Source organism: Hemibagrus wyckioides, linkage group LG23 (assembly GCF_019097595.1).
Source record: "Hemibagrus wyckioides isolate EC202008001 linkage group LG23, SWU_Hwy_1.0, whole genome shotgun sequence".
Classification (NCBI taxonomy): domain Eukaryota; kingdom Metazoa; phylum Chordata; class Actinopteri; order Siluriformes; family Bagridae; genus Hemibagrus; species Hemibagrus wyckioides.
The window spans coordinates 5,906,560-5,922,353 of NC_080732.1; the positions used below are offsets into that span (position 1 = coordinate 5,906,560).

Consider the following 15,794-nt stretch of genomic DNA (forward strand, 5'->3'; position numbering starts at 1 on the left):
CACCAGACTATGTGATTATAAATGATTATAAACACCAGACTGTGTGATTATAAATGATTCTTAGTATGCAGGGTGTCACCAGTTACTCGGGGTCTTGTTAATTTACCTATAAATGCAAACCCCACTGTGTTTTATTCGTAACTTATTAAACACATTAAAAGACACTTGAAGAAGAATGTGCTTTAGGGGAAAAAGACCCATTTTCTGTAGCGCTTATGCTACACAGGGTCACAGGAAGCCTGGAATCTATCACAGGGGATTCAGAGAACGAGGTGGGGGACACCCTGGACAGGGTGGCAACACATCACACACATTACACACACACACACACACACACACACTATAGACAATTTAGAGATGCCAATTAGCCTGCAAGTGGAGGAAACTGGAGAACCCTGAGGAAACCCCTGAAGCACAGGAAGAACATGGAAACTTCACACACACACACACAAACACACACTTTGGACAATTTAGAGATGTCAATCAGCCTGCAATGCATGTTTTTGGACTGAGGAAGGAAACTAGAGACCCCAGAGGGAACCCCTGAAGCACAGGAAGAGCATGGAAACTGCACACACACACACACAAACACACTATGGACAATTTAGAGATGTCTATCAGCCTGCAATGCATGTCATTAGACTGGGGGAGGAAACTGGAGAATGTAGAGGAAACCCCTGAAGCACAAAAAGCACATGGAAACTACACACACACACACACTACGGGCAATTTAGAAAAGCCAATTAGCCTGCAAGTGGAGGAAACTGGAGAAACCAGAAGAAACCTCTGAAGCACAGGAAGAACATGCACACACACTTCGCACACACACATGCACACATTATGGACAATTTGGAGATGCCAATCAGCCTGCAACGCATGTCTTTGGACTGGAGGAGGAAACTGGAGAACCCTGAGAAAACCACTGAAGCACAGGAAGAACACTGAAACTACACACACACACACACAATTTGGAGATGCCAATCAGCCTGTAATGCATGTCATTGGACTGGGGGAAGAAACTGGAGAACCCTGAGGAAAGCCCTGAAGCACAAGAAGAACATGAAAACTCCACAGACACACACACACACAATTTAGAGATGCCAGTCAGCCTGCAGTGCATGTCTTTTGACTGAGGGAGGAAACTAGAGACCTCAGAGGAAACCTAGGAAGCACAGGAAGAACAGGGAAACTAAACACACGCACACACACACACACACACACACACTCTATGGACAATTCAGAGATGTCAATCGGCCTGCAACGCATGTCACTGGACTAGGGGAGGAAACTAGAGACACCAGAGGAAACCCCTGAAGCACAGGAAGAACATGGAAACTTTGCACACACACACACGCACACACTATGGACAATTCAGAGATGTCAATCGGCCTGCAACGCATGTCACTGGACTAGGGGATGAAACTAGAGACCCCAGAAGAAACCCCTGAAGAACAGGGGCGGAGTCAAGTATCAAGGCCCCAACCCCCAGATGTCTGAGGCAGTTGTTCAAACCAATAAACCACCACCTTGTAATAACCATACAATATATAAAGAAACTCTCACTTTCTCCCAAACCAGAGTCGATCTCTCACACGAGAAATAACTGCTCACAGAGGACGGTGTGTGTGTGTACCAGTTCACAAATCAATGTTTTTATTAATTTAAACACAATCAAATAATAATGTCAAAAAAAAAAAAAAACATCTGTACATATCTTTTTTTTTTCAGACACAACAAATGTTTGTGTGTTCACGACGAGGCCCACGTCAATGTTTTTCCAGTTTGCATTATGATTGCAATATTTATTATTATTATTATTATTATTATTATTATTATTAAAAAAAAAAAAAGCTTAGTGTATAAAACATCTCCCATCTAAAATGACCATGAACTAGCAGCAATATGTGTTACCCTGGGGGACGGGAAGAAGGAAGGGGCATTGTGAGTGGGCAGATTTGATGCTGGACAGAGAAGAGGAAGTAAAGGGGGCGGGGTTAAGTCAGGGGTAGAATTTCGACAGGGAGGGGGTAGAATAAATTTTATATAAGGGTTAAATTTGGGTATTATGGGGTAGAGAAGCATATATTAGATTGGGAACAGGGGTAAGGTTGGAGATTGGGGTAGAAAGGGGCAGTAGAACACTTCACCTGCAGGAATGAAGCAACACTGACGACGGAGCAGAAAGCCGGTCAGAAACTCACACAGATTCAATTCCTGCTGAGGAAATTCACAGTCGGTAGCGCGTGCGTGTTCTCGACCCCCTTTTTGCGTCTGTGTGTGCGTGTGTGTGTGTGTGTGTGTGTGTGTAGTGGCTTTCATACAGTCCTTAGAGCTTTTTCCCAAGTCCACAGTCTCATTTATCTAAGCACTATGAAGAATTTCTACAGCGACGTTTCCAAAAACAAAAAAATGAAAATGAAAAAGACTACTTCATACAAAAATTACACATAATGTACAAGAGTTTCTGCTTTTAGTGCCAGTACAAAAGATAACAAAACCGTGAAATATTGTGGAGTTTGAGGTCTATCTGCTTTTCTTTTAAAACGTTAAACAGAAAGGTGTCAGTGGTGAGCGGACAGACGCTCGACTCTTAAACTTGACATTCGGTTCGATTATTACTTTAGTTTAATCCCATAAATACATTTAGTTTTTTTTTTTGTTTGTTTTAAATTTTTTAACAAAATGCTACCGAGGTTCTGTAAATAAATACAGAAGCTTTGACTAGCAAGGGAGGAAAAGTGAAATAAGATCATCAATAAATCCGTAAACAAAATACGAAATCATTGACACTTGACATCCATGCTTTTGGTCATGACGAAAAATTCTCAAGAAATCGTTCAAAATCTACACTTTAAACCATTAAGCAACACGTTTAGGCCCCTGCACACGTTGTTGTTGTTTTTTTTGTTTTGTTTCTGTGCACTCCTGCCTTAGTGTACTTCCACGCGAAAAAAAATAAAAAATAAAAGCACTGAACAGCATGAACTAAAAGCAAAACAGGAAGGAATAGTCCAGTGATTAAAAATATACACACACACAAAAACCACCGTATTCTGTACACGTTTGATTGTCTGAGCAAATGCAGATAAAGTTCTTGTTGTTTTTTTTTTCCTCTTTTCCTTAAATTATTAGAAAATCCGTTTTCTTCTTCCTCCAGAAACGTCTTCTTGGAATCAAAGTACTTTGCATGGTGAGAAATGGCGACACTAAAACAAAAAAAGGCAACAAGTGTCTCGCAGGGCAGCGGCAGCGGCAGAGGCGGCGGCGCTCGACAAAGTCTCTGATTATAAATTAGAAGCGTAGGACATCCGGCGCAGTGGTTTCAAGCGAACCCGAGAAATGAGAAGAAGGGAAATCACGCTGAAATCTCAGTGGGATCGGAGTCTCGCTAAGAGCCAAAAGCGACGTCGATAGCTCTGGTTTCCTCACAGGTGTGAACCCTCGCAGAAGAAGAAAAAAAAAATCCATAAAACATTCGGACGGCTTTTTCAGAAACAAGCCGAGTCAATTCACAGTAACCCGCAGCTGCAGCGTCGTAAAAAATTCGCGATCCTCCGTTCGACCGCTCCACCGAGGCCCGAGGTTTAGGGTTAAGACGAGGCGCGGGGCCGATTTGCGCTTCTAACCTGTGTGTTAAGGGGTGTTTTTCCCATCGTTAAGTGTGTTAACGTTCTGTTGTCGGTCCGTGCTGAAAGTAGAAATGGAGAGGTGAGGATGTCACAGTGCTACAAATACTCCAAATCCAGCGCGTGATGAAGAGCCATGAGGTCCGAATGACTGGAGATCCTCCAGAAGGGCATGTTGTGCTAGAGAGAGAGAGAGAGAGAGATTAATGAGTACATCACTGGAAATCTCACAGAAATCTTACATATCATCCAGTGCTGAGAATTCTCGACTCTGATTGGTTCATTTTCTCTCTTTCACAGTAGTCAATAATGTGCTTCTTCGAAACGGTTACTATAGTAACAACTCAGAGTCTGGGACTTCACCCAGTATTGTTCAATTGACTTCATTCAGATGTGTGCATCAGTTCCAGGTGACTGAAGTAAGCATAAGGAGTGAGTTTGACGAAGGGCCAAATTGTGATGGCTAGACCACTGGATCAGAGCATCTCCAAAACTGCAGCTCTTGTGGGGTGTTCCCGGTCTGCAGTCGTCAGTATCTATCAAAAGTGGTCCAAGGAAGGAACAGTGGTGAACCGGTGACAGGGTCATGGGCGACCAAGGCTCATTGATGTATGTGGGGAGTGAAGGCTCGCCCGTGTTGAGCTACTGTTGCTCAGACTGCTGAAGAATTTAATGCTGGTTCTGATAGAAAGCTGTCAGAATACACAGTACATAACAGGTCAGGGCTGTTTTAGCAGCAGTAGAGGGACCAACACAATATTAGGCAGATGGTCATAATGTTATGCCTGATTGGTGTACATCGTTCAGACAAATATATAAATATAAGCTAGCTACCAAGTGCAATGCTAGCCATTTATCCACTGAAATATTTCTAAACATATACTTCATCAATTGTTCAAGAAAAAATAGGAATATTAGCTAGCTCCAAGAAGTAATGCTAGCCATCAAAATACTTCCTAAGAAATATTTCTTAACATGAAGATAATCTATTGTTCAAGCAAGTATATAAATATTAGCTAGCTCCCAGGCTTCATACTAGCCATGTTTCCAATGCTGTATTTCTGAAGATATACATCCTCTATTCTTCAAGCAAAATTAAGAACATTAGCTAGCTCCTAATGTTAACGTAGCCATGTTCCCATCTAGCTAACCTTCTCTATCACATTGTGATGGGTCAGAAAAGTGAGCTAGCAAACAAATATGTGCATGTGAATATTTGCTAAAGGTTCTTTATTACAAATATACTAAAACATATTCTTATAGCTAACTGCTAACCGTAGTAAAACTCTTTCCTCTCGTATAATAAGCTAACTACAATAAAAACATTAATTAAATGGTTTGTAGAGGCACATTTCTAGAACTTTCTTGTTGCTACTAGAAATGTTCCAGCTAGCTATGAACAGCAGTACTAACAAACATTTAGCCAAAACTTTTTTTCTCCCTTTTATTTAGAAATAAACTGTTTGTCATTTAATTACTTGCGATTTAAATATACATTTTGTATAAATTATACAAATATATAAATTATGTGCATTTCATTAATCATTAGTAAAGTTACAAAAAGCCAAGCACTCTCAAGGCCTGCCCCCCCCCCTTTCTCTCTCTCTCTCTCTCTCTCTTTAAAGCCCTACTGGGAAAATAAGTATGAATGCACTGTAAGGCCCAAACTTCCCTGAACACGACATTGCGAATGAGGCTTTGTTCTCCGAGAGACTCTAGGAGAAATATGAGTCTGCGAGAATGAAAGAAGCTTGTCAGGAGTCTTCAGTGCTTCCATTACTGCCTCTTATCAACGCTACAGCTTCTCTCAGGCATATGTTCCGCTTAGAGGAGCTTGCGTTGACCCTTAAAAGACTCTTTTTCTTTTCGTTTTTTTTTCTTTCCCTTTTGTCTTGTTTTGTAAATTGTCTTCTGCTTTTAAGTTTTAAAAGCTGTAGATGTTATCTGCTCTTCACCTCAGCTGGGTTATTAAGCAGGAGAGGGATTGTTTTGTGGATTCTTTAAGGGATAAAAGAAGGAGAGAAACAAGGTGAAAACGAGTCTGTTATCTGATGCAAATGAAGAGAGGGAATCGTTCGCACTGTATTACCGCAAGCGTACGGGATTGTCATAGAACTCGCACGAGAGATGCCGTGTCGACATCCACGTTCCTCACGTCTCGAATTGACAATGTGCAACGAAATACTTGGCAGGATATAATACAGGAGTGTGTCACGTCCTGGATCTGTTTCGTATCTGTCAGGGAAATGTGTTTTTTCCCTCAGGTAATTAATTAGCTAATGAATATCTTCATCTTTTGCGGTCGATGGTTAGAGCATTGAGTTTACTTGGAAAAACTTGGCAGAAACTCAGCACACAAAGGGCTTTTAGACAGTCAGCAGGTAACATAAATCCTTCAAATCCTCCTTTGAACAGCGCAGACGAGAGTAACTACAAGACCCGGCTGCTACCGCACCGTGTCGTACAACACATCAAAAGGCTTTGGCAGCCAAGCCGTTCCCTCATCTTCAACCCACAGAAGAAAAACATCCCACATTTCATCAAACAAAGATGTAAGCTTCTTAAACGCGTGCTCTGTTTATGGGCAGCTCTCTCGATCATGCCTGAAAGGACTTGTCTAGCGTTACACGCATTCATGCTGCTTGGGCTCAGCTCGGCAATGTATAATTATGCCATCTCGCCCCCTTTTTACACTTGAGCTGTCAGTGCTGATTCAATTGTGGAAGCTATTTTCTCGTTGCGCCAATGGGCTTTTTGGGAATAAATGGACGAAAGTGAAAGAGGTGGGGGGGGGATTTGGGATGAGATGAGTCGTGCAGGGTCGAGGGAAGGGTTTCTCGTTTACCTTTTTGGAGCTCTGCTCCTCTTCTACTCCGTCTCCCACCACCACGTAAACAACTTTCCTCCCGAATCTCTGAATTACTCGCTCGAAGCAGCTCTCTTTGCCTGCGGAGAACAGAAACAGGTTTAGTGCTTCCAAACGCATCCAAGAGCCAGCCTTTTGTGAGAGCTCTCTAAATACGCAATAAGTTACACAAAATTACCCAGTGTAAACACTTAGCCGTAGCTTGGGGGATTCGATAAGATCAATGCCCAGATAAAAGCGGCCTGAAAAGCATTAAGTGTGTCTTTCTCCTCCCTAAACCTGGGACAAATGGAGTTTAACGAGCTAAATCAGCCTCACATGCTAATGCCAGAGTTTTAGGGAGGCATGCAGCCCGCAACCAGAACCGTCTCTGTGTGTGCAGCGATGGCCCGAAAAAAGCCACGGACTCGATGCTTAGAGTTTATTTTGCATTTGAAGAAGCGGAGGCAGGAGCGGAGGGGGTGAGGGGGCAAAAATGTCCGTGTGGAATGACATAAATTTGCCGAAGTGGTTTCATATGCAGGCCTGAAAAAAAAAAAAAAAAAAAAAAAGGAGAGGCCCAGCTCAGGCCCAGCTCCAAGAAAATAATCCTAGCCTGATTAGACCTTTTCCTTAGAAACCAACATCAAACCTCTTGTGTGTCCGCCCCCTTCTGCAGCCTAAACCAATCCTGCGCCATGCGTCTCCTGATGTCTACACATAATAACATAATATCCCGATTGTTCTGCCCACAGGAAGCAGCAGGTAGAGGAGCTATCACTCACCTATTTTCGTAGCGCTATAAATATTCTCGATTGGAAAGACTATTCCCAGTCCGTAGAGCAGCACTTTCGCAAGGGCAGGGATGAGCTGCGTCGTGGTCACTAAGATGTTCACGCAATTTGACCTGGAATCGCAGTAGAAAGTAGAACAGATAGTAGAATGATTTTTCTTGGATTTTAATAGGAACAGTTTGCTAATCTCGTCAACATGAGTGACTTTGAAAACGATACAAATTCCTGAGTTTTGGAACGTATAGTATAGACTCCAGCGCTATTCTGTAATTTTTAGATTTATGTATCTGCTCTCTAAATAATTTTCCTTACCTTGAGTGGATTAATGTTAGTGCTTTCAGTGCCAGTGTTAACCAGGAATCTGTCAAAGCTTCAATTTCTGCTCGCAGTTGCAGCCAGGCCTCCCTTTTGGCTGGACCCAGCAGTCCTGAAAACCAACAGAAAGCCTTGTTTGAGTTGGCTCGTTTTTGCAAACAACTCCAGAAATTTCAAAATTTAGCCCCAACCCAAGTTGTAGGCTTGGTGGAAAAACCTCAGAGTGTTTTTGTTGACACACATTTCCATTCCTCTTTTCCCTCCTTCCAACCCAGCAATTTGCCCTGAGCGTTTTTTATTGCGGAATTACCTCCGACGTTGTTTTTGTAGGTGGTGTAAATTTCTTTTACTCGTCTGTAGCGGAAGGCCAGCTTTCTCATCCAGTCTACTCCTCCTCTCACACCGGTCGCCAAACACAGGTTGGCACTGGTGGCGGCGGCGTGGAAGCCGTCTGTACTGAAGTTATACGTGCTGCGAAAAAAAGGAAAGAAAGAAGGAGAGAAATTAGTTTCAGACCGTCGTGGTAACTTTACAACTTGATCAGTCTTGATGTATGAAGTACTGAAGAGCTGGACGTTAATGGAGAAGATTTTTTGGAAGCGTCATATTTGAACACCACGCTATCTTTACCTCAGATCCTGGCCGTTGTCGTCAGAGGAAACGTCGTCAATGTGGACTTGATCACACTCCTGTAAAAAAAAAAAAAAAAAAAACAGAAGACAATCTGAATTAAAGTAGGCCGATTTGATTAATAGCTTACACGTGTGAAACTGGGTGCGATTTGGCAGCTCGGATCCATGTGAAGTGAGTAATGTCAACAACTGTGGAATTCCCAGTTTTGAAGCCTAGAGCTCAGGGCGGAAAGCAGAAATCATGGCCTAAAACCACTTCCAGGCTCCATCCCCCCCACCTGCTCCATCTTAATAAAAATAAACACAATCAACAGGGGACCGAGGGTGTAGCCACTTGGGCACTAGTACTAGAGGGAAGAGCTTAATGCTTTTTCATCTATCGCTAGATAAACATCAGCTGGGATGAGATCGCCGGGGCTTCAAAAACACGGAGAGAAGCTGCTGTTTTTTGTTTTTTTATCTGTTTGTGGAATTCTTCTCGACTGGCTGTGATAACGAGCTTTAAAGCGGCCGTATCACACGAGTCACGCTTTAATGATATAATGATGCATCCTAGGATTTCTTATAAAAAAGGATAATTTAACAAATTATAGAAAAATTAGCTTTGAGATTCGATTAGAAATAACAGGACAATCTCAAGTAGAAGAACAACAAAAGAAAAAGGTTTACTCACGTTAATTAAAAGATTATTTAATATATAATCTTAAAAAATCATACAAGCTTAATATATACACAATGAACTAATTTAGCAACATTATCTAAGTTCACTAGCTTTCTAGAGGATTAAGAAGAGACTATAGTGGTAAATTTAATATTCAAAATATTAACTTATAATCCAAGCTGCATTTTTTTTTCATCTGGTAATAAACTTTTAACACGTCTGTTTTTTGTCAGCACTTTTTTTTTGTGTGCGCAGCAAAAACACCTTCATTGCAGGCCAATAAATGAAGAGGTATCTTGCGGGATAACGAGCGCATCCGTGCTCCTTTCGTTTTCTTGGAGAGGCCGGCGAGTTCCTCAGCTCCGAACTGACGCTAACGCAAACCAGACTTTCTGTTAAATGTAACATACTAGAAAAATTGAACCTGATGCTAACCGCCAATGAAATTATGACCTCTGATTGCTGCCGAGCCACACACCAGCATGGCCCGAGGCATTTTTCTGCAGAGTGCAGACTGAAAATCTGTTATTAGTTTTCCATTTATAGGCGTCCCCGAACCCCCTGCACAACCCCACCACCTCCACCACCACCACCACCACCACCCCACTCCTCCGCTTGGAAGAGCCGTGAATGTTTGGGAGTTCTGCCTGGACGTTAGGATCCAACATATTTCAGATGGGATGGAAAGACCGGATTGCAACATTCAGCTGCATTAGAGGATGAAAACAGAGACGCTAAAATGAACCCGAGAGCTAAATTGAGGCCAGGCTAACTTTTATACTCTTGTTCAGTGTTCGATAATGACCTCTTTGAGCGATCAGCTGAATGTGAATAACAGTTTATAGCTGTTTTCTTAGAGATTCGTAAATTCCTTTTTTTTCCGAAAACCTTTCTTTTAGGATGTTCAATTAAGTTGTGACTGTTAAGACACCAAAGAACGCAGGAACAAAAGGACTTCCTTGTTTTAACTCGATCCAAACCTGGCCAAATGCTGACGTTATTGCATTCCTGGCTAATGCTAGAGCAGTCTAAGGGTAAAAGGGGCTTTAGACCGTAAACCTTTTTTATTTTACTGGTTCCCCTCTGAACAAATTTTTCATCTCCCTGGATTTGTGGGGGGGCGACGTGCGGAGAAACTCGAACCAGCTGTTCTTTAACAGAATTAAAATCTTGACCCCAAGAACCTTTGCTCTAATGCAGCCCTTCTCTCCCGGCGAGTCTCCAGATCCAAAGAGGAAAAGACTTTGACCCAGTGGCCTTCTGCTCCTCTCTAGGGCTCCGTGGACTCAGATAAGGGGAGGAGGGATGGTAGAATGAGGGAGCGAGGGAGTGACAGAGGGAGGGGTGACCTCACATGGTGATTTCAGTGCATTATGGGTGCAGAAGATGGACTGCCTATGAGAGCTGCTCGAGCTCTTTGTATAATCTGTTTTAGCAAGGGATCCTTAATACTCGCAAAGTACCAATTTGTCACTGGGAGAAGCGGCAGCATCGGACAGGCTAAAATCATTACGGGGATAGAACTATAAAAGTTTAGCCCTCGTTTAGGAGTAGCAAAAATTGCTAGGATGTCCAAGTATGTATCCATGATGATACGTTGAAATCAGGATTCATCTGAGGATAAATCGCTGAATCTAGCAGTTGTCTTGATACAAAGTCGACTAGCCGATATCCAAAATGCCAGCTAGCTTAAACGCAACCTTATCCTGATAACACTCGCTTCCACTGAGCAATTTGAACGCGTGTCAATCCTCAAACAGCCGACGTCACTGCATGCTTACGCGGCCTAATTTTATTTATTTTGACTCTACCACAATTAAATGTTGCATTGCTGACTGCCAGACCTCCACGAAAAAAAAAAAAAGAAGGGAGAGAAAAAAGGAAAAAAGTGAAGAACGCAGCAACCTCCGACAATCACCACGCACAGCAGGATTTCCCATAAACTACTTGACTGCTGAGCGTCTTACAGAAACTCACGAGACTCATTATTCGTCCTTCTTAAGCACTCGTAAACACTGTTAAGCCTAAATGAGCAGGGATGGATGAGCGGTAAGTGCTTTAACAGGCCGTGGTGCACATTTAGTACTGAAGCAGAGGCACGGGAATTCTCAACACACATACACACACACACACACGTTAACATTTTAATAATACTTCAGAGCATAGCCAGTTGTGAGGAGATGTACCCAGATTAGTCTTGTGATAGTGTCATGTGATAAACAGGAAAAAACATAGCTATAACTGAAAAAACAAAACAAAACAAGAAAAATAAAATCTTGTAAGTCAGTCTTGAGATATTTCTGTCAATAATATAACAAGTTACGTTCTTTTACAGCAGCTGTAACACCAGCTAATCACACATGTAGCTAGCTGTTTAGCATAGCCAGTAAGTTGGCTAAGATATTATAGCATGATATTCTTTTCTTTTATTCTGTATTTTGGAGTTTGTTCCAAAATTGTAATATATATATATATATACACAGTCATTGAGTTTAAAGTTACAAAATCATACATATATACCAGATATTCATTTCTTTCTCATGGAGCTGTATGCTAGCTAGTTACTGAGGTAAATGATTTGTGGGGTTTTGTTTATTTATTTACCTCAGATTTTTAACCACAGCAGTTTTACAAGGTGCTTATTGATTTGTGTGAAGTAAAATGAAGAAAATGATCTAACTACTTTAGTAAATATACAGAAAATTTTTTGCTAATAAAGGTTCAATGATCCATGAAATGTCTATACACTTAGCTGAGGTTATGATTCATTATATATATGCCAGCTAATCATTCTGTAGCAGCTTTGTGATGCATAAAATCATGCAGATGCAGGTCAAGAGCTTTTTGGGATCATAGTGACATGTTTGTTCGCTTATCATTCTTTGTTTACACTGACAAACAAAACAAAACAAACAAAAAACAACCAATGAGCAGTGGCTCGCTTGTCGATCGTAGAGGTAAGAGGTGAAATCGAGCTGACAGGAGGGCTAGCGTGGAAGTGCTCTGCATTCTGAGAGGCTTTTCTGCTCATCGCGTTTGTGAAGAGTGATTATTTCAGATCAGTTGGTGTTAGGTATAAGTCTCCAGAATGAAATCTAAAGAGCTTTGTGTCAGTTACAAATCCACCGAAAGAGTAAACAGCATGTAGGTACTAGTGAAAGTATGCGTTTGGAAACCAGAGTGAAAAATCTGACCAACTTTTTGGAGGAAAAAAAAATGTGCAAATTGAACCGCTGCTCTCTCGCCGTGTCCTCGACTCTTCCCTCGCTGAGCAGCGATCTTCACGAACCCTACAATCACCCCTAACTCGCTCCACATGTTCCTACTGTAGACTGTACAGAGATCCTCCTCTACGCTCCATACGTAATTACTTCCTAAGCAAACAATTTGTCTTTCTGTTTAATTCATCACATTTTCCCCTCATCTCGTTCATTTTCGAGCGTCTGGCGGGCCTCGTCCTAACAGCCAGAGACGACGGGATGAAAAAGCGCACACGGGACCTCAAACAAAACTAAAACATAAGCACCTTTTAAAAAATCACCTCCTCACTGTTTCTCACCCAGAGAGTTTTTTTTTTTTTCTTCTTCTTCTTCTTCTTCTTTCAGTTCACCGTCTGAAAAAGCTTTTCTTTTTTTTTTTTCTTTCAGAGTGGCTATCAGAGGCTCCTTTGTTCCTCTGTCGTCTGTCATTAAGCAATCAGGCCGATTCTTCCTGTTGGCCAGAGGAAGGACTTTTGCTACTGACGGCTCAGTGGAGAGCTGCAGTACGTCAAAAAAGAAGAAAATGATTATTTCAAACTACAAAAACCTGGCTTTTCCCTCTCGTCCTAGAAACATCCGTATTGCATTACTCTAGCTGGCTTGCCTCCATTTTTCCTTGTTTTTTTCTTCCCCACACAGGAGGAAAAGGACCCAAACCAGACGAGAGTCTTAGCCGGGGCCGCTGATGCTTATGTCTTATATAAACACAACAGCACATGCCGCTTGGACACGTATCTTTATTTCTTTAATTGTACATTTAGGTTGTTATTATATTCCATACTTTTCCTTATCTGATGGGAATTTAGTATGGCTCAGAGCAACAAGAGATACTCAGTGTACATTGATGATAATGATTCGGAATCGGATCCGCTGATTCTGATTCGCTTTCATCAAAAAGATACAGCAGGTGTGGTTTTACTGTATCTATATATTTTTGTTTGTTTATATATATATATATATATACTTTTGCTGCAAATGATTTCTATCTTTCTTTCTCTGACTGGAATTTATATTGGCACTCTACCTGAAGAATCAAGTTTCTGGTTCTGTGATTCATTTCAGTGACTTGAGTCAGGAAATCACATCGAGTTCGCTGTATTTACAAAGATTCTGATTCTAAATCCAATATGATTCATATTTCTAGGTTCTAATTCGATTTTTCAATAACTCTTGAAATCTTGCTTATAATTTTCCCTGCATAGCTGGGAATCATAATATAACAGCATAAAGAAGTATTTCATTAGGAAATATTTTGATTCCGATTCTGAATCACTGATACATTCTATTTGTATCTGATTTTTTAAATAGTGATCTTTATTCTAAATTAAATCGGAACTTGATTTATTCATTATTTAGCCCTGAGTCTAATCCGAAGCAAAAATGATTCAGAATTGAAGTTGATTCTTTTATCGATTCAGAATCGAATCGTGATTCAGATCCTAATATATTCCTCTTGTCCTGCAGTGTGACAGACTCAATTTCAGATTGGAATTCTCTACAGTTCTGTGTGTGTGTGTGTGTGTTTATTTCACAAGCTTTACACAAGATTCTAACAATTTTTCATGGTCTAATTTAGTCACATGACCTGAGAAGAGTCAACATTCGATTCAGGTTCTTCTTCAAATTCTGTCCATTCTCTCCGACTCAGGTGAGCGAGCTGAGTAACAAAAGCGCAGTGTGAGCGATTACGGCCATCATCACGGCATTCCTGCGACTCTACAAGCTCGGCCCATGTGAAAAAGCCCAAGCCACGGTTCGCAGGTTCTCAATGCCGCTACTCCATTCGCGAAGTCTGTCATCTCTAAGGGGGGGTCGTGACCCCGAAATTTAGCTTCACCAACCCATCACCCCACCCACCCCGACTGCAAGATGGGGGCAAGATGAGGGAGTGAGCGAGAGAGAAAGAGAGAGAGGGAGAGATAGAGAGAGAGAGCTTACCTGTGGGTCAGATACAGGATATAAAGAACAAAGGAAGTTCTTCAGACCCACTTCATTCCAATCCACAATTCATGCTTGAATAGTCGTGGAATTTAAACACACACCAGCACATACACACAAAACAACTCAGTGGAAACACAGGTATCATCAAATTGAGTGGGTTTTTTTTTTACATGTTAAATAAGGAGGAAAATAAGGAGCAAATAAGCTGAGATGATAAACACACAAAGACATTCCCAGGACTTTCTTATTGCTATCATTTGGCATGGAGTTGTTAGTAGTGTTATGTTTGCCTCACAACCCTGTGGTGTTACCCATCCGTGATGATGTGGTAGGGGTAGTGTGTGTGTGTGTGTGTGTGTGTGTGGAGGAGGGGGGCATGTTGAGAGAAGATAGACAGGGCTGCCTTTTGAAGGCTCTACTTTCTCTCTTTAGTCCTTCCAACAGACCCATGAGGGCTGCCGTGTCTAGACACAAAAAAACACACATTAAAATCCGCAGAGTCAAATCCAGCGCCTAAACACACACACACACACACGCACACACCGAGTGCAGGGAAAGTTATGATAATGACTTATTTCACTTTCAAAAGAGTTGCTCCTCTATTTTGATAAGCTTGGAGGAGTTTGTGGAATTGTGGGGGAACGTTAGGATGCAGCGCAGGTCATGGAGAGGTTCGGCAAAACCGTAGAAATGTGCTGACCGGTGTTCGGAAACTTAGAAGCTTGACCCATAAAATAGAGGAAGCACTTCAAATATTTTGGAATAAGCGAAATAATCCATATTCATCACGCTGGAAAAATGAAATAAAACAACAATAATAATCATCCTTAGCTTTATATAATAAACTGGAAATCCAAAAAAGGACGGATTTTAATACTAGGAGAAATACTAAGAGCAATGTGTTCAGTTAAGTAATAATAATAATAATATTATTATTATTAATAATAATAATAATAATAATAGGAAGAAAGATAGTGAGCATTTTCAACTAATAATGTTGCTTGTATGCAATTTTAACACTTTACACAAATTAATGTAAATAACTCAAGTAAAAGTAAATCTAATTAGAACAAACTTACTACTACTATTAATAATATTAATAATAATAATAATAATAATAATAATAATAATAATAATTGAATAAGTTTCATCTCTGCTACAGTAAGAATCAACACATTTAAAATCATCTTTATCTTTATTGCTGTGTTAAGCTAAAAGAGTCACAGCTTTGCCATGTCATCGCTCTCCTCCCCAGTGTGTGTGTGTGTGTGTGTGTGTGTGTCTAATTTAAACCTTGCCCAGCTCAGGCAGGGAACTCCGTCCTACAGGCGGTCTCCGAGAGCAAGAAGGGCAGAATAGATGCACACTAAACTTAACTCAGCACCACACACACACACACACACACGGACACCCAAAGTGGAATGCTTTTATCTCAGCACACACTCGCTTTACTCTCAGGTAGTTCACGAGACACATAACAATATAAAAGGTGATCTATGAGAGATAGACAGAAAAACACAGTAACACACTCTAATTGTTTCACAGGTTGTTTTCTTTCATTTTCAGTGATGTTGTTGACTATTTGTTTAATCTATTGGTCCAATTTCAAGGCATAGTTACCTTACAATCACTCTTTCATCTAATCCCATCTTTAATCAATAAACAATTGACATGAATTAAATAGCAGTTATAAAATAATTATTAGATCACACTGACGCCT

The 15,794-nt window shown here is 41.0% G+C and overlaps 1 protein-coding gene across 6 annotated transcripts in view; it reads right to left on the reverse strand.

Moving 5' to 3' along the window:
• Window positions 1-1,622: 1,622 nt before the first annotated feature.
• eya1 (EYA transcriptional coactivator and phosphatase 1) overlaps window positions 1,623-15,794 on the reverse strand; it is a 50,607-nt gene continuing 36,435 nt past the window's right edge. For all 6 annotated transcript variants that reach the window (XM_058376961.1, XM_058376956.1, XM_058376959.1 and 3 more), the window contains 6 exons: window positions 8,211-8,269; window positions 7,891-8,051; window positions 7,578-7,692; window positions 7,257-7,378; window positions 6,472-6,572; window positions 1,623-3,806 (listed from right to left, as the gene is read on the reverse strand). In XM_058376961.1, coding sequence (XP_058232944.1) covers window positions 3,726-3,806; window positions 6,472-6,572; window positions 7,257-7,378; window positions 7,578-7,692; window positions 7,891-8,051; window positions 8,211-8,269 — 639 coding nt within the window. In that variant the 3' untranslated portion in view covers window positions 1,623-3,725. The remainder of the gene's footprint in view (window positions 3,807-6,471; window positions 6,573-7,256; window positions 7,379-7,577; window positions 7,693-7,890; window positions 8,052-8,210; window positions 8,270-15,794) is intronic.